This window comes from Esox lucius, chromosome 13, assembly GCF_011004845.1.
Source record: "Esox lucius isolate fEsoLuc1 chromosome 13, fEsoLuc1.pri, whole genome shotgun sequence".
Lineage (NCBI taxonomy): Eukaryota > Metazoa > Chordata > Actinopteri > Esociformes > Esocidae > Esox > Esox lucius.
The window spans coordinates 15,978,647-15,997,986 of NC_047581.1; the positions used below are offsets into that span (position 1 = coordinate 15,978,647).

General features: G+C 38.6%; 1 protein-coding gene across 2 annotated transcripts in view; it reads right to left on the reverse strand.

Annotated features, from left to right (window-relative positions):
• Positions 1–18,824, reverse strand: part of lmx1bb (LIM homeobox transcription factor 1, beta b) — a 63,066-nt gene extending 44,242 nt beyond the window's left edge. The window contains exons 1-3 of one of the 2 annotated variants that reach the window (XM_020052280.2): positions 18,764–18,824; positions 15,874–16,329; positions 15,229–15,415 (exon numbers count right to left, since the gene is read on the reverse strand). In XM_020052280.2, coding sequence (XP_019907839.1) covers positions 15,229–15,415; positions 15,874–16,009 — 323 coding nt within the window. In that variant the 5' untranslated portion in view covers positions 16,010–16,329; positions 18,764–18,824. Of the gene's footprint in view, positions 1–15,228; positions 15,416–15,873; positions 16,397–18,763 lie in introns of those variants that run through there. The other variant, XM_020052281.2, reaches the window with a different exon arrangement.
• Between the last annotated feature and the right edge of the window lie 516 nt (positions 18,825–19,340).

Consider the following 19,340-nt stretch of genomic DNA (forward strand, 5'->3'; position numbering starts at 1 on the left):
TGTGCTATCTATGAAAGAAGACAGATATCAAACCTTTTGCAACACCACTCCATTACGAAGAACCCTGACATGACAATTCCTGCACCTGACAAATCACTCACAATGAACTAAATGTAAATAGAAAACCACTGGTTAATGATGTCAGAGGTCATTACTGCATGGTACATCAACCACCATCAAACATACAGGTATGAATGATTTGACTGTTTCAAAGGAAAACCTTTGAAGCACATATAATGTAGCCTTTACAGTGCACATTTGAACAAATACTTCAACTAATGTTGTTTTCCTCTGAAAGGCCAATAATTCTCTCTCTGAAAGAGGATATAGAGTGTCAATTTACCAAGTACAGAAAAGAAAAACTTGGTTAAAATAGTCAAAATATCAAGAAATCAGTGGATTGTGAAATTACACATTTAAGAATTATGGAGTGCCTGCATACAGCACTTAGCCATAGTATTGGCAATATGCCACAAACCCCAGACATACCTTATTACAATTATGAACCATTTAATAACCCTCAATGTGATGTTATTCACATGGCATACTATCTCATATACTACTGCTTTCAGCCAATCAGCATTCTGGATTCGAACCAGCAGGTATTATTAAGTGAAATAATATTTCTGTAGCAAATGTTTCAATGTTTTGTTGGCGACATAGAGATGTTGTCACGGGTGATGAAATCCTCACATCTACATGTAAAACATTTAACAAATCAGTGATCCAAATGGTAGTAAAGTATCTAGTCCATTGAACTGTAATGTCAGAGTGCATGCTGTGAACTTGCTTCCCCATCAGCCAGTGCATGGCTTCTGGTTAGTGTAACTGGGATCCGCCTGAAAGCTAAAAGAGGCCTTCATTTGTATATGTTATGTTACCAAGGAAAGATAGACCAATTCATCTGATTATAGTTACAGATCCTACATGTGTATGTCTATGAGCATGTGGGGTACAGATGTTTGGAGTATGTTTAAGTCCTTGTTTTACTGTACTGTACTTGATGACCAAATAGACTTTGGCAGGTTATTTTGCTTATCCCAATAAGGAAAAAGGCTAATTTCAGCATACTCTAGCTGTAAGGTTCAGGGTCAAATTTTAGGAAAGCAGTAAGGATTATGTTTAGCATTATGGTTAGGAGTTTGGGGTAAACGTTAGAAAATGTATTATTTAGCGAATGACAGAGGGACTCTAACACTCAGCTTTGACATACATTTACATGAATATTATCACATTTTCAAAAACAAAAACTTTCAATGTCAAGCATTTTCTCTCAAGCCTTTTCACTCGTTATAATGTCCACACACAGAATATTACCTCATACACAGACACACACAACTCTTCCAATCCCTGGACTGGAAACATTTACACAATCATTCCCTCAACTGATGTTTCGCATGCATTATCCCTTTATCAACTGAAAAAAGTGTGTTATCCACTTAGAATAACACAAGTGAGCAGCAACTGTATGCAAATACAGGCCTTGGGTGACTGAACGTCCCTCGGAAGTTGGAAAGTGATGGAAAAAAAGAGACTGAAAAGAAATTCAGAGTGAAATAGTAAACCATCTGTCAAAGCCTTCTCGGTCTGTTTGAAAACACAACACCAGAGCACTTAAAGAGTTTTAAACAGCCTCTTTTTACTGGATAGCCATGAATATGCCTTTTCCTTTCATTTTTATGTGAGTCACTCACAGCCCTGTCTTCCGGAGGGGTGTGTGTGTGTTGTGCCACTGTAGGTCGGCCGTGCAGAAGGGTGAGAGGAAGGAGAACGAGGAGCTGACAGACAGGGCCTGATACTACACCTCCACCGCAGGCAAATCCCCAGCTAACCCCTGTGCTGACAGCCAGGATGTAGCACTCATCCGCGGGCCACAGGCCGGGGCCCAGAGAAGGCAGGCAGGGAGAGGGCCAGACCACTGGTGACTGGGGCGGTTCAAAGAAGTTAGAGGACCACTGGTTCGAGCTCTGTTTGGGACAATCAGACAGTGGAGGATGAGATACCAAGTAATCAGCATGACGCCCTTAATGTAGTTATGTGTGAACGGGACAACCGGGGGAAAGCCACAGACTATGTTGCCTGCCAACACCGTTTCCAATGACTGGCTGTGGGACAGAACCACATCAAACACACACACACATTACATCAGTGCAAATGGTTTAATACACAAAAGCAGAGCTGGACATAGTATACAGACAAGAACATAGGATACAGAGAAGAACATAGGATACAGATATGAACATAGTATACAGACATGAACCTAGTATACAGACAAGAACATAGGATACAGAGAAGAACATAGGATACAGATATGAACATAGTATACAGACATGAACATACTATACAGACATGAACATACTATACAGACATGAACATAGTATATAGACATGAACATAGTATACAGACATGAACATAGTATATAGACATTAACATAGTATAGACATGAACATAGTATATAGACATTAACACAGAATAGACATGAACATAGTATATAAACATGAACATAGTATATAAACATGAACATAATATATAAACATGAACATAGTATATAAACATGAACATAGTATATAAACATAAACATAGTATAGACATGAATATAGTATATAAACATGAACATAGTATATAAACAGGAACATAGTATATAAACATAAACATAGTATAGACATGAATATAGTATATAAACATGAACATAGTATATAAACATAAACATAGTATATAAACATGAACATAGTATATAGACATGAACATAGTATATAAACATGAACATAGTATATAAACATAAACATAGTATAGACATGAATATAGTATATAAACATGAACATAGTCTATAGACATGAACATAGTATATAAACATGAACATAGTATACAGCAATCTGTAAAAAAGTGTAAACATTGAGTATTTGGCCAAAAGCATTTGCTTGCACTATTAATATGAAAAAGTGATCTCTATTTTCAAAAATGATGTGTAAACTATCAGTTGCTTTTTCAGCTAAACATTTTGGGGCATTCAGCATCTCCTGTCTGTTTACTGTAGATTGCAACCCATTTAAACTGATTGCAACCCATCTGTCTGTTATGTTTGAGTCTGCCAATAACAACTGTCATACATACACAACCTTTACACATAATTATCACCACTCTGTATGGAGCAGAAGATTCTCCAGTCTCCATGTAGAATGGGAAAAGGTCCCCATATCCACATTGCAAGAGAGCAGGCCCCGGTCAGAGACAGGGCTATCTCTCAAGCTGTGATCACAACGCTAGACTGAGGCTTGGGTTTCAGACCAGGACCCCAGCCTGAGGGCTCAGAGGTGGGACGCCTGTCCCCTGTGCTGGGGAAGAGGCAAAACCCAGCAGTGGGCCTACAGGACTGACATCAGACAGACGTCCACCCCAGGGGGCTGGGTCCGCTCACCCGTCCTCTCTCAGGGGGAGGCAGTGACAAGCACAGGGGCCCAAGATAGATAGGGCTGCCAATAGGGCTGCCGTAGACCACAGGTTTGCCTTTTTAACTGTTTAATAACACCTCACTGACTCAAATGTAAAATCTCTATAAGAGATTTTACTGTAAAACGCCACCGGGATTCCCAATGGGGACGAAGCATTCAAATGTTTCTCAAACAAAATCAATATAGTGACAGTTCTGATTTAAATTTCAATGTCCTTCATACAGAAAAGAGACAGATAAATCTTCATTAACGAAATGTATCAGAATCCATGTGGTATTCCATTCTGTAAATCTTCCATATTTCATTCCCTTATCTAGTCTTCTCCAAGGTACAGGATCGTTTTGCCGTGATCATGAGCACTGGAATTTCCCAGGAAGATGTATTGTAGCTGTTTTCTGGGAAATATTAAGATCCAGCCAGCAGAGATAGAAGGCCAGGCGGCAGAGAGAGGGAGAGGAGGGGTTCACAGACGATCCATATCATTCTGTCTCTGATGATGAAATGGCTCTTACACCCCAGTTCTCTCTCTCTACCTCACTTTCATGCCTAATTTTCCCTTATCTACCAATTCTATCTTTCCATCTTTCTCTATAGATTGTCTCTTCCTTGTCATACAGGTGCCTTGTCAAACAGGTCTTTGGGGCAGTGTCCGTGAAGGCTAAAGCAGGCAGCAACTCATAGTAAACACTTAACTCTTTCATAACCACATTACAACCTCTACATCTGCATTGTCTTACCACTGGTCATCAACACTTCAACCCCCACAACCACCCCCAGGCCTTCCACTCTCACTCCCTCAACTAGATCATCCAAATATTTCCCCGCTGTGCCTTTTGAAGCTACCATGGGTCACGGGACCCGGAGCACAAATCATTGTAGCTGGTTGTGGGGTTGGGGGGAGGGGGGGGCAGTACCACAGTGGTTGGGAAAGACACATCAAACCACAATCTGCAATGTTTTAACTGCAAGTAACTGAGAGGAGGTCTGTACTGGTCTTTGTGTCATGGCTGCAGTTCACTTCAACATTTCTCCTCTCCTGCTTCAGGGGTCTGGCCTGAGGCAACTGGGGCAACAGCTTGCTGTGCCTGGCTTCAGGATTTAGCCCCGGATCTACAGTCCCGACTCTCATTTGATAGATGGAGAACACAATACATCTCCTGGTTTCCAATAAATTTTAGTTATTCGTATTTACAGTGTGACACCTCACTTGCCGTATTTGTTTTTATTGAATTATGGCCCAATGTAAAGGGATCCAAAAAGTACAAAGTATGTGCCTCCTCTGAGCTGAACATAACCCTCACTTCAGTTGCCCCACAAATGTGACCTAAAGTATAGTATACTGAAAAAATATTTTCTTAAATTATTCTTCCTCAGATCTTAGTGCACCTTGGAGAACACTTTGAAGTAACTGCCTAGTGAAAAACATGATATGTTAATTCAAACCCCAAAATGTTGTCCTACACACATGTAGTTGCCAAATCCCAACTCAGACAGTCCCGGAAAAGTCGCTGTCTGGATGGCAGCATATGTTGCTCCAAAACCTATATATACTGTTCAGTATTAGTGGTGCCTTCAAAGATGTGCATGTCACCCATGCCATTTGCACTAATGCACCCCCATACCATTACCGATGCTGGCTTGTGAACTGTGTGCTGATAAAAATCTGGATGGTCCTTCTATTTGTCAGGAGGACACGGCACCCAAATTTTGATTCGGCAGACCACAGGACAGTTTTCCACTTCACTTCAGTCCATCTTAAATTAGCTTGGGCCAAGAGAAGGCAACTGCATTTCTGGATCTTATCTTATATGGTTTCTTCTTTGCATGGTAGAGCTTTAACTTGCATTTGTGGATGCACCAACATACTGTATTCACACACAATGGTTTTCGGAAGTGTTCCTGAGCCCATGCAGTGATGTCCACTAGAGAATCATGTCTGTTTTTAATGCAGTGCCGCCTGAGGGCCTGAGGCCCTGATCACGGCCTTCCAAAATAGATTTTCGGCCTGGTCCCTTGCATCCAGAGATTTGTCCGGATTCTATGAATCTTTTAATGATATTATGTACCATAGATGATGAGATCCCCAAACACTCTGCAATTTTACATTGAGAAATGTTATTCTTAAACTGTTACACAATTTGCCCACACAGTATTTCACAGAGTGATGAATCACTCCCCATCCTCACTTTTGACAGACCCATCCTCTCTGGAATGATCTTTCAATACCCAATCATGTTACTGACCTGTTAACCTGTTTTTATGATCTCTGCTGCCTGCAGCTTTCTGACAGAAAGATGACGTTGAAGAAGAATTTCACCTTTAAACCTTTAAACATGACAACGCAAAGCACACAGTTAAACCATAACCCTAAATCAGCTAAGTCAGAGCCTGGACCTGACCTAAAAATCTCTGGACTGACCAAAAGAGGGCTGTCTGATTAACTGGGGTACTATTGCAAAATCTGTGTGCTAGGTTGATCTACTCTAACAGACTTACTGCTTTAATTTAAAAAAAGGGCTTCCACAAAGTTTTATTAGTGGGGTGGGTACACCTTTGTGTAAACGTGGAATTGACTTTTTTTTATTCTTCTAAAATCTCTTTAAAGGTGACAAAATACATAAACAAAAAAATCTGCATTTTCAATAAGGGTCTGTATACTTTCAATAATGAGTTACTACACAATGTTAGATTTCACAATGTTAGATTCACAGAAGTTATGTCCTTGGGGATTATATATTTATTTTACCCACTAATAGAATATAGGTGGTTAGGTGATTGGTCAGTTGTGTTCCTGGGGATGAATTACCAAAATACCCTAAACTGTTTCCCTTATGGCATCACTCTCAAGAACCATATTTGGTTTCAACTTGTACCTTTGTGGTTAAGAATATAAATTACTGTGGAGAGAGCCAACATCAACTTAAATTTTCAATTGCCCGCCAAAACTAATGGTATGGGGTAATAAATGTCTAAATATTCATAGAGAATAGACTTTCAAAGCAACTCTGCAGCCAGAAGATATTATATTAAACAGCTCTGTATGCCACTGGCCTGAGAGACAGAAGCCTCTGATGGACGGGATAGTGAACCATGGAAAATAATTCACAGTAGTGCCAGCGACCCACCCACCTGCAGAGTACATCAACGGCAAATCAACTAGGATGAGGCGGCAGATGAGAAGCTGAGGAGGAATCTGCAGGCCTAGTTCAAGTAATCCGATTGGTTTTCCTGCATCCGATCTGCAGTGTAACAGACTTCCAAACAGTTGAATGAGTAAATAAAGTGCCCCAGGGGACTCCTGCTGGAGAGAGATTATTGTAACGGTGCACAGATAGGGGCCTATGCCCCGGCACTCAGGGGACTCCAGACAAAAGCCTATGTTGGGGTTTTATCACGGAACCAACCAAGTTTATTAATCTCATCCTGGGCTGCACCTCCTGCCATTGCAAGCTGTGCAGTTACATACTTAGAAATGCATGTCCTCAAAAATACACTCACACACACACACACACAAACACGTATGCAAGTAATTTACATGCCCACACACATAGAAACACACACACACACACACACATTTAAAGCACATGCTTTTTTGTTCATCTAATCCTGTGTGTGTTACTAGTTTGTGGGAGCATACTTCAGCGCACACGTTTCTTTGTCAAACTCATCCCGGTCTACACTTGTTGCTATTGCAGGCCATGCACTTGCTCACATAAAAATACATTTGTATTCCCAGGTATGTACACCCAATTACACACACACACATTTTCTGTGAAGACCCAAAATAAATATTTCCTATTTCCCCTATCCCATGAGCACCTCCCTTTAATTTAACAATAACCTTAATCTCAATATCCTAAACCTTGTCTACATCTAGCATAACCACAACACCGAACCCTAAATCTAACCCTTAATGCCAAACTCTAAAACTAACCCAAATTGTGAGGTTATTGTTAGCTTAAGTGAAAAGGGTTAGATTTAGTGTAAACCAAATTGTAAGGTTTACACTAAATCTAACCCTTTTCACTGTCAGGACTGCAAATTATCAAGTTTTACTATCTGAACATCTGGTCCCTACTTGCATACTAACACCAGGATTACAGTGAAATATACAATAGATGTTTCTGAGTATGAATGTGTGTATGTGTTTGTGTGTGTGGGTGTGCGTGTGCGTGCGCGTGTGTGTTGGTGCCTCATAAGATCAATCTCATGCTTACTTGGCTGTGGAAGAGGGTTTAGCAGAAAGTTCTAGCTGTGGCATTATGGAGCTCCAACCCATCCTGCACAATTATTCCTTCTCTCTCCAGCCTGAAACAACTAAATGGATTAAGAGCCCCTGTTTCTATCAGGTCCTCCATCCAGGACAAAGCACTCCACAGCTTAATGTCACAGAGACAGCTTGGGAAGAAATACCTTATTTTAAAGCCAATCTCTTTACAAGGTCAGGGAAAATAGTAGCAATAGAGTCATCTTTAAAGACTAAAGTGTGTTAAGTAAAACCAATCATTGTCACAATGCATAAAGTACATTACATACGTAAAAGAACTAAGGCACACCATTCACCAGTACCATTATATTTCTACTTGCATGACAAACAGACATAATTCATTGGTGAGCATAGCTTACATAGTTATGAGTTATAATAACAAAATAACAAAACATGGTTATACCTTGCACAGGGGAAGAAAAAAGAGAAACAGAGAGACAGATAGACCCCTGGTTGCGGTTAAACATTCCCAGATCCCCATGTGTTGTAGAATGTGTGATGTCAGTGTGAGAGTGTGCTATGGCCATACAGCAGCCAGACTGCAGCACTTGCCACACTGATGCCACCCCTTTCTTGTGTATCTGTGAAAAGCATACGTGTTAGAAAAACATTCCAGAGTGGGAGCCCACGGAGATTGGGGGTGAGCTCTGAAACCCAGAGCCCTGTCTTAATTCTACATGCAAGTTTGACTCTGAGGCTTAGACAACAGGCAAGGAATGAGCTGATGCTGTTACAGATAATGTAATTGCACTAAAACATTTGCATAGTTTTTTTTGGACAGTATAATTTTGTATATTTTTGTATTTAAATAATGTGGTAAAAATCTCACCAATATCTTGTAATAAGGGATTTTCAAATTCATAAACACGTTTGCCTATCTCAAGAAAAATATAAAAAGTTGCATATTGACTGTAAAATAAAGTTACAAGTTTAACTGTAACAGCATTGATGATTTCAATTTCAATCCGCAGCAATGAATTTCCTTATGAAAGGAAAAATGGAACTGAAAGCAAGCTTAACAAAAAAATGAAAGCGCTAAATCATTTCTAGCCTGTCTATGTATTGGTTGATGTGTTCTGCTCAACTCTGTTTTCCATCATCATATTGCAAAATGAGCAAAAACCAGTTATATATAAACATATTTAATAATAATAAAATGAGACACCCGTTAACGTAATAGCATTCACCTCAAAAAAGATATGTTTTGTCTTTCAATATGCAGAAAGTAATAGAGGAACATATCAAAATGTTTAGCCTTTATTCTTACACAATTTCTTGAATTTATGAAAACATGTGGTATACATTCTATAGTATTTATTTGAATTGTATTAATTGTATACATGTAGTTTAGATGACATTTTATTGAATATAAAGGGCTTTTAAAAAATCTAGATTGGACCATAATATCAGATTAACGATCAAAGGGATACAAAAGGCACTCATTTTGTTGGACAATCATCTTACATTTTCCCAAATTGACACCTTTACTAAGGTGTCTCTAACTTCTTCATTGTATCTTATCTTTCTCTCTCTCTCACTCTCTCTTTCTCTCTGTGTATATACATACATACAAGTATTTATAATTTGTAGATTTGCATTTATGCAGCTTATTGAGATACAAATTGACTGTATGTTTTTGAATAGCTGCAATCCTCTGAATATAAACCTGATCCCCTGAGAGTTGAAGCAGTATGTAACCATATGTAACAATGTGTAACAATGTGTAACCCTGTTTCTTTCTCATGGCTGACTGACATGTCCAGCTGCTTCCCTGACTGGACCCCTAATTGCCTGCTTCAGAACTTGAGGTTGAGTCGTGGATACCCACAAACTGTATGCTTCAGTTGCTTTGTCCCATTTGCCATCATTCAGAGTAATGTTAGCCCACCAGGAAGCTCCCAGTACAGATCTGACTCCTCTTCCCCTTAGGCCAGCAGATCCCCCACAACAAGCCACAGGCATAGCCCCACATCTCTATGCCCAACAGCCTGGCCTCTTGGTGATGGGTATCAAAATGGCATAGCATTTGTGGCTTACCAATGTATCCTGCAAGCTTTTCAATTTTCTGCTATTACAGTGCACCCATGTACAAGCATCTACATGTAAACAATGATACTCAGTGATAACAATGATAAGCTGTGATTAAACCTAGTTGCAGACATATTAAGCAAACCATTTTGTTAGTTTATGAACAACTAGGCCTTTATTACCATGATTTGGATGTTGGGTATTATGACCTGTTTAATAAAATATTAATAACTGAATGTTACTGCAAGAGAGCATCTTATAATTGGAAACTACATTAACCACTAGGAAATAGATAAATAGAAAGGGCATACACCATTACACACAAAGTCCCCTACAACACCCAGGTTACAATGTACGTTCTGAGATGACAGATGATTGCATCATTTAATGCTGCTGGGACAGGCAAGGCAATGTTGACATAGAACCCAATACTTCCTTACAGAGGAACACAGCTAGCCACAGCCAGCTCCTTGCCACACTGTGCAGTAAGAATCCAGACAAGCTGAAGCAATATTATCTAGCTTATGGCAGATAACATAAAATGTGTCTTTCTGCTGGGCCCTCAACCTCTTCACTAGATAATTCTTCATTCATCCTGACTATTTATTTTGGAAAAATGTGAGAACAGAAAGCAGTGCGTCTTGCGAAATACATCTCACTGTTTCTGACCTGTTTGTATGTGCAAGAGTACCTTGTCCTACTCCGAAATATCCAACCTTGTCCATTTAGCATGACCAAAGGCCACACGGGGGTAAGTGAAACTCGGTGAGCTAGTGCAGGAACCTAGCCATCAGCATGTAGTATCTTTCATCCCACATCCCGAACACAACTAATTAAAAAACAACAATTCACACATGAGCAGCCCTAACAAGCCTAAAAAGCACCTATCATCCCACAAGGGGAGTCCAACTGAGAATTATAGGGACCGAGCGAACGGGGCTACTATGGATCAGTGGGCCGTTATAATGGGCCTAGTGATATGAACAATATACTGCCACTTAAGAGAGTGGATCAAGTGATTAGCAATAAAGTTATTATTGTAAAACAAAAATGAATTAAAATATTAATCGTTTGTTTAGCTGAACATTTCACAGGATCGGTTGCCACTCAACTGCTTTTGTCTGAACATCATAGCGTAATTAATTGATTTCATCTATATTCAGTACCAGTCACACTTTTCACTGGTACAATATATTTTAAGGAAATAATACATCTCCCACACAGGCCAACCTGCTCAACATTCCCTAATGATGGCCTACTAACCAACAAGAGAAGTGACACACTTATTACATGATCCATTTTGGACCAGAATGTTGGTTAGGGAAAACATCTCGGGGACACATGCCTCCTCTAATGATATCCAGTTTGACTCCCAACACCAGGATAGAAGCAGCTCTTAGAAACATGGCAAATTCCCACTCCAATTTACATCTCCACCCCTGTCCCACAGATGACCATCTCATGGCTTCGGCTATAGCTCCAACACAACAGACAATCGTTATTAGTGTTTTCTTTACAATCACACTTATGCTTGTCTAAAGTACTTGAAATAGAATCTCAATTAGGTTCGAAGGAGACTTAAAAAAATCACATTACAATATGTAAATATAGTAAAAACATTTGCATGCATTTGACTTAATGGAATATGTGGACATTATAACACACCCTCAAAGGGATATTTCACAGCTGTTCTACTCAGTTATATACACTACCATTCAAAAGTTTGGGGTCACTTAGAAATGTCCTTGTTTTTGAAAGAAAAATTAAAATTTAAATAATATTAAATAAATCAGAAATATACAGTAGTGAAATATTTATTATGGAATATCTAATTTACGTCTATCATTGTAAAAGGCTAATGGAACATTTAAAAACCCATTGGCAATTATGTTAACACAGCTGAAAACGGTTGTGCTGATTAAATAAGCAAAGAAAACTGGCCTTCTATAGACTTGTTCAGAATCTGAAGCATCAGCAATGGTGGATTCAATTAGAGGCTCAAAATGGCCAGAAACAAAGAACTTTCTTCTGAAACTCATCAGTCAATAATTTTTCTGAGAAATGAAGGCTATTCCAGGTGAGAAATTGCCAATAAACTGAAGATCTCGGATAGCGCTGTGTACTACTTCCTTCACAGAACAGTGCAAACTGTCTCTAACCAGAATAGAAAGAGAAGCGGGAGGCCCTAGTGCACAACTGGGCAAGAGGACAAATACATTAGTGTCTAGTTTGAGAAATACATGCCTCACAGGTCCTCACCTAGCATCTTCATTTAATAGTATCCGCAAAACACCAATCTCAATATCAACTGTGAAGACTCCAGGATGCTGGCTTTCTAGGCAGAGTTGCAAAGAAACATTTCCTGATTACAGGCAAACCACAACATCGAAAATAAATCAACTATTCTTGTAGTTTTCTTTCAGATGCTGAGGAAACAGGGCTCTGTCAAACTGTAACCTTTACAAAGTCAAACAAAATGTATCAGCTAGGCTTTCCTACAGTGTTGTAGAAGAAAGAAACATTGCTGAGACAAGTCAAATGACTATTGAACAAGGAAAACCATATAGTGTGATAAGCAGTTGGTAAAACTCAGAGGCCATAAAAAGAGCTAGAAAACATGACTATCATCACTTCAATCTGATTTTTACATCAGATTGAAGGCTCAATCAACCAAAAACATTATTGGTAGAACTTACTATGGACAGAATTTTTTAAATACTGCATTATGCAAAATTATATCTGAAACACCTCCAATCCCTTATAACTACTTAGAGAGTCTGAAAAGGGTATTTTGATTAAAATGTATCAACAGAACAAATATATATATTTATAAACTGTGGATTTGTCTATTGTGTTTAGGTCTATTAAGCCATTGTGAAAAGTAAAAAAAAATAGAAACATTCTGTAATAGAAATCCTGTTGTTTATAATATCAATGGGGAAAAGTCTTCAGAAAATATATAGAATTACATTTTACCCTAATCCTACAATAAAATTGTATTCCCTAACTGGGGCAGATTTTGTAAAACTAACACCTTTTGTAGTTGTGTCATTCAATGCTGCCAATCTCTTTAAGGTAACCTCAGATAATTATGGGGCATGAATCAATAGGAATGTAATAAGGCACCTCTGCTGTTCTATGTCCAGGGGCCTTGCAGCGAACAGCCATTTGTGGGCTGGAAAATGCACCTTAAATGAATGCCATAAAAACCAAAAGGTGCCATTTACATCCGAGTATCCCATCAATGCCAATGAAATAAACTAATACAGGTACATGTGTATGTGTGGGACCCCTCATTAGTTGTTGACCTTAGAATGATGGAAGGTGAAAAAGGTGTGGTGTGATGATGGATAAAGATGTGGGAGTACATGACAGCAATCAGCGGGTTACCGATTAGAGTGGTGGTGTTCAAATCTGGCCCTCAAAGCCAGTTCTACTCCATTTTTCTATTGTAACCCCCTAATCAGGGACTTAGCCTACTGTTCTACCTCATCATTTATTGCACCCACCTGGTGTCCCAGGTTCTAAATACGTCCCTGATCAGGGGGTTGCAATGGAAAAATGGAGTAGAACTGGCTTCCAGGGCCAAACTTGAATAACGCTGGCTTTGCCTTTGGAGCTCACACATTTAGAAAACAATTGCCATAGAACTTTATGGACAAACACACTACTACTGGCTGTTCAGGCCACATACACAACTTATATGCAGGCACATTCCTAATAAGCAAACTGCACAGAGGGAAAGGTGGTCGAATAATTGTTTTCTTCTCTGAGTTGCACAGCTTCCTGGCCTCTTCTCCCAGGGAATTGCATCCCTGACCTGCTACTTTGAAATTCACATTGTTACCACTAACTGCTTACGGTCATGTTGGATAGAACAGGATGAATGGCAGACAAAAACAGTGACGCAAAGCAATATATGTAGCTCATTGTTTGTTGCAGGGTATCTAGCTGAGAGCTATTATGTCCCAGTGATTGAAGGAGCAATGTTACAAAGCCCTGACTCAAAAAGCTTAACATTCAGTGAAAAGCATGGACAAGCTCTCATGCTATGAGAGGGAACACAGGGCACCCCAGGGTCCACATGCTGCACAATCTACGAGGAATAAACTTCAGCCTCCCATGAAGACAACAGCCAACACCACCAGCCAGTCAGTTCAACTCACATGAACTCACAGGTTGGATGCTCACAATGGTAATTTTGACAATATGATTCCGGTTTGCAGTGTCCTGCTTAGCGCATGTATGTATTCTGTACCTAACTATCCCATAACCGTAATGTTTTGTTGAATTTACTTACGTTTATAACTGCATAATTGTTGCCAGTTATAATTATACGATTTATTTCCATTTAAGTTTAATTAGTCAGTCCCAAAAGAGTGGCAATTCCAAGTAAAATATTATTATTAATAATAATAATAATAATAATAACGAGTTAAAAATAATAATTAAAATTATTATTTTAAAATATATTGATTTTTCTTCAGTTTTTGGTTTTAACAGTATTCCTAGAACGTTAAATACATCATAAATAAATAATTTTAGTAAACAAACGCACTATATTCCCCCCAAAAATATGTAGCTCACTTAAATTATATTTATATTGTGTGTGTGTGTGGGGGGGGTGTATGCGAGCGAGAGCGATAATAAGTGTGTGTGTGTGTGTGTGTGTGTATGTGTGTGTGTTTTTGGAGACGGGGTGGAATTACAATGATAAGTAAAAACGAAATAATATCAATAAACTACTCCTTTAGGTAGTGTGTATTTTTTGTATTCCTGCAACGAGAAAAAAAGCCTAGGACAAATATGTTTATAAATATGTTTGTTAACTTAAAAAAATCTAAATTAAATGTTTTGGATCAGACTTTAATCATGCCGTTATGGCATTCACTAAATGCACTACTAAGTGCTGCAGTGGCCATAATCGGTCTACAATCCAACCAGGCACTTTCCTCAAGAGATCTAAGTCCTAACAAATCCGAAAAAATCTATACTTCTAATAAGTAATAAGCACCACAAAACCTACTGAGTGACTGACTATAGACGACCAAGCAATGGATACGGAATAGGTTACCCAAGTTGCGCCAATTAAGGACGTTATTTTGACATTCTTGTGGTAACATTTACTTGTTACCACACGAAGTTAAACAGAAAGAAAACACTGAAAATATATTTTCTGAAAATGTATTTCAGGTCTGTGGCAGCCCAAGTGTAGTCCAGGTCCATGTCATTGACCAGCAGGCCAAACGAAGTGCGTGTGCCTGGATCGCACTGTTGAACAACGCAATTTGAGATTCGGACACTTAATCGTTTAGGCCTAGTAAATGAATGATTTAAGATAAATCAATCGGGTTCATCAAATTAATAAACACAGCCTACACCACTATTACATGAATTCATACCAAACGGTTGTATGAGTCTTGATGATTTGTCCTTGTGCGTAAAACAAAAAAAATACAGATCAAATATAAATATAATTCTTACTGTTGGTAGTCACGTTTGCAGTACAATTTTCTATCCCGGAAGTAACAACTGGCAGTGAGAGGTTGTAGACACATAGCGCACTGCAAACACTCCTCGTGCCATGAGGAATCGTTGACTCTCATCAGAAACCGGTCAGATATTGGACGCTGGCATCCTTCACACAGAGATTGGTGATGGCATTCCGTCCCTTAAACGAATGTAAAATATGTTTTGAGGCAACGATATTGACAAAAAATGTAGACTAGTAATGTATCCATATATTCAGAATCCTGAAATAATTTAACCGAAATATAGGCCAGGAGATTTTAGTTAATGTGTTAAAGATAGGTTCAATAATTGTGATCCAATTACCTAACAAATTAATAATTTCACAAATGAATGGAATAAGGTTGTTTGTCAGTGTAAAAAGGAGACCGTGAATACAGTGCTTTGTTTTAGGATACACAATAAATGCAAACATTTATTGACCATTTAACTGGCAATTAAACAAATGTGTACAACTTAGAAAATTAAGGAGTAATGAGGCCTGGATAGCTGTAGGACACACAATTACAGAAAATTAAGTATATGCTATAACTTTCTCGTATCATGTGTTTCGTCTGTGCTCCCAGGCTCTTTTGGATGCATATTAAACAGAGGACTTACCAAGCATGACTCCGAGGGTAGCTTGACGGTGTGGTTGATCTTCAATCTTAATACCGTCTAACATCCTTGGGTACTTGGACTGGTGTCTCTTCCAGAAACAGCGTTCTAGTGACTCGGGACCTGTTGCAATATCCATAACAATGAACTGTCAGACCTGCCTTCACTTCAAATCCTAGCTAAAGCCCACAATATTTTGACTAGGCTACGGTTTCCAGGTCGCTCACTTTCAGTAACGATAAAAGAAAAAAAATGAAAGATCGATGCCCCACTGTTGAGATATTTCATACATGTATGTCTCGGAATCGTATGATAAGCAAAATAAACCTGAAAAACACTATTTGGTACTGTCACCTGTAAGTTTGGACTGAAAACGTATAGTCTATCTTCTTGTTTGCACCCGTGCGTGTCAGCATAGGAAGGCAGTGGAGTAGGGATGTACCCGCTCAAGTTTTGCGTCTACCAACACAAAAAACAAAAACAACAACAATAAAAAATCCAGGAAATATTTGTGAAATCATCCAGTGGTAACTGTTGAAATAGTTTGACTCCGATTATTGCTGGCTGAAAAGTCTCAGACCGAGATTGAAGAAAATGGATCCTCCCACCCCGCCGTCCCGCGTCACATCTTTTTCTTTTTTTCTTTTTTTTGTGCCTATTTACTAACATGGGGATGCTATTGATGTTCACTCGATCCTGTGCTGTACAAAGTTGATATATGAGTTCCGCATTTTACTTTGAATTAAGTTATATACACAATATGGTGATGTATCATAGTCAGCAGGCCTAGACAAGAATGACCAAGAAAGACAGTGTACAGTAAATAAAGTTATTTCAAGTAGGCCTACACTATAACTTGCTATGACGATTTATAAATATATATATCGTGTATATGTTGTTTTTACAAAAGGTAAAACGTTACAATTAGAACGTATTTTTACATGATTGTGATTAGAATGTATCCAACTACTAGACTGCTACTACAAGGCTACTATTAAAGCGGGCAAGTATAGAAGTTGAATGGTAGGCTACTGAGCCTGTTATTGGTTGTTGGTGTTGATAAGCTCCGTCTCATAGGTTAACTACCATTGTAATCAAGTATCGGACCATCACGCTTTCGACGTTTACAGTCTTGTGTCCACTACAAAGACTTGAACCTAGCGACCCCTATTCCGATGCACCTGGCGATGGGTGGCGATAACTGAGCCCCTCCGCAGCCTATATGCCTAACGGTGAGAGTGGATTCCCCCTCAAAATGCTTGACATACAATTTTCCCCCCCAATAAATACACTACATAGACTACTATTTATAATATTGAGACCTTTATGGCATTCATTCATTTGGGGATTCAATTTTCCTTACTAGGGCCACTTAAATTATTGTTGATGTCCTATACATCAGACATTTCGTCCGGTTTGTTTTTATACTTAGCTAGGTAATTGTAAGCGGTTTGATAAACTTTTTTGGGGGGTGGGGGGTCGTGCTTGCCGATCAATCGAAAATATTATTATAGGGGGTGTCATTTTTTGAATAAAAAAAATATGCACACTAATAATTGCAACAGTTATGAAAACAAATAATGACTAGTTATAATTATTCATACTGGCACAATTATGCTGTTCTTTGTCTGACTCAGGCCATCATTATAATTCAGCAGAGGGTTATTCCTTTCATCTGTTTTTATCAATTGCACGTGTCCTCAGTTGTGGTTGAGATGCACAGGACTTGGAACCAGATTTATTCATGACAGGATGGACTAGAAAAACAATCCTTGGAATCGAAAATATCCTCAACAGAAGATAAAAAACACATTCCTCAATTCGAAATTATTCCTGATTTCAACCAATAAAAAGATACAATATACAATGTGAAACAATTAAAAATACATTGTATTGCAATTGTGTGATTCTATAATATTGTCTATATCGTTATATTTGTCTAACACTTACAATATTTTCTTACATTTAGACTTTGTTTTAGGTAGTCTGGAAAGGTTAGCAATGCGAATCACATAGGGTTCATAATTCGTAATGCCTCCCATTTCGAATTTCTTCAGTGATGCTGCACTTCGGATGCGTTAAGACACTTCACGCAGTCACTCTGGGATACTGTCTCTTCAGCCTCATTCCTCACTGTCACTGGAGCAGGCAAAACATAATTGCAGGCCTAGAAAATATTGCCTATGCTTACGCGTGTAAGAATATTTAGAGCAACAGTTCCCTTTTCAAATATTTGTGCTGAAATACTGGCATACAAATATCGTGCAGGAGGTGGGTCGGAAGAGACTGCTTCTGCTATTATTTATGCGCGTTCGACTAAATCCAAGGTATATCCTATGTTAGAGAAGTCAAATTTAACTACTGGATCAAACTTATACCGACTTTCAGCAAACAAAATGATGCCAACATTTTGTTCATTGATTAAATCGTTTAAATGAGATTAATCATATGTTAATATTTCTTTGCAAAATGACGTTATGTTGCTGCAGGGTTTATAATCAAAGCCACATTTGTGATATCTAGGAGAGACATAATAAATCTGAGAAAGATGTACGTGTTGGCCGGTGCAAATAATTGTAGCGACATTTCGATGACAAATGTCAGCACTATACAAATACTTCGTAACAATTACCGATACAAAATAACCCCAACAATTAAAACAATACCACAATTGCCAAATAATAGTTATACTAATTGAAAGTATTACAATCCGAGTAAAGGCACTGCACCTTACCTGGTACTCTACACATATGCCTATGGAAAACACATTTGTAGCCTAAAAGTAGGCTATAGTGAAAATTGAAAATGTAGACACATTTTAGCATTCTGGAAATATTTGCAAGTGTGTCATTTTCACAATACTCAAAAAATGCCCCATTTGCATACTACTCACCATATTTAAGAAAGTGAAATGACCAAATTATCCATTACATTTAGGGAAAAAAATGCATACGTTTCAATATAGAATGTATGAAATCTAGGTTAAAGCTACCTCGTATCCATAAGTGTTCTTGATATCCTTTGTGGATCATATATGAACTGTAGCCTACTTTGCAATATTACAAGCCGGAGAACTGCACGATGATTTGTTAACGACACCCTCTTGCGTTCAGAAGAGGAATTGCTAAGGGCTATGACTGGAAAGAAGTATTCACTATCAGTAAGTCACTATTTACACATTTTGGATGGCATTTGGGCAGTGTTTGATTGGGAAAATTGCTTATATTTGTTTACAAGCGTCAGTGGTTAAACAAACGTGCTTGTCTTGGCAGAGAGCAATGTGTTTTATTTCCTTAGCCTTTATACTAGCCTATATGCCGCAGGCATCAGGAAAAGGTATGATACAACTCGTATCATACCTAATAAACACGTTTTAGGGTTTAATTAAGATCTCTATACAATAATCTCTGTTACAGACGGAAAAGGCAGTGGTCTTATTGACCGGTAGGCCTATAAGGATGGTGTAGCCT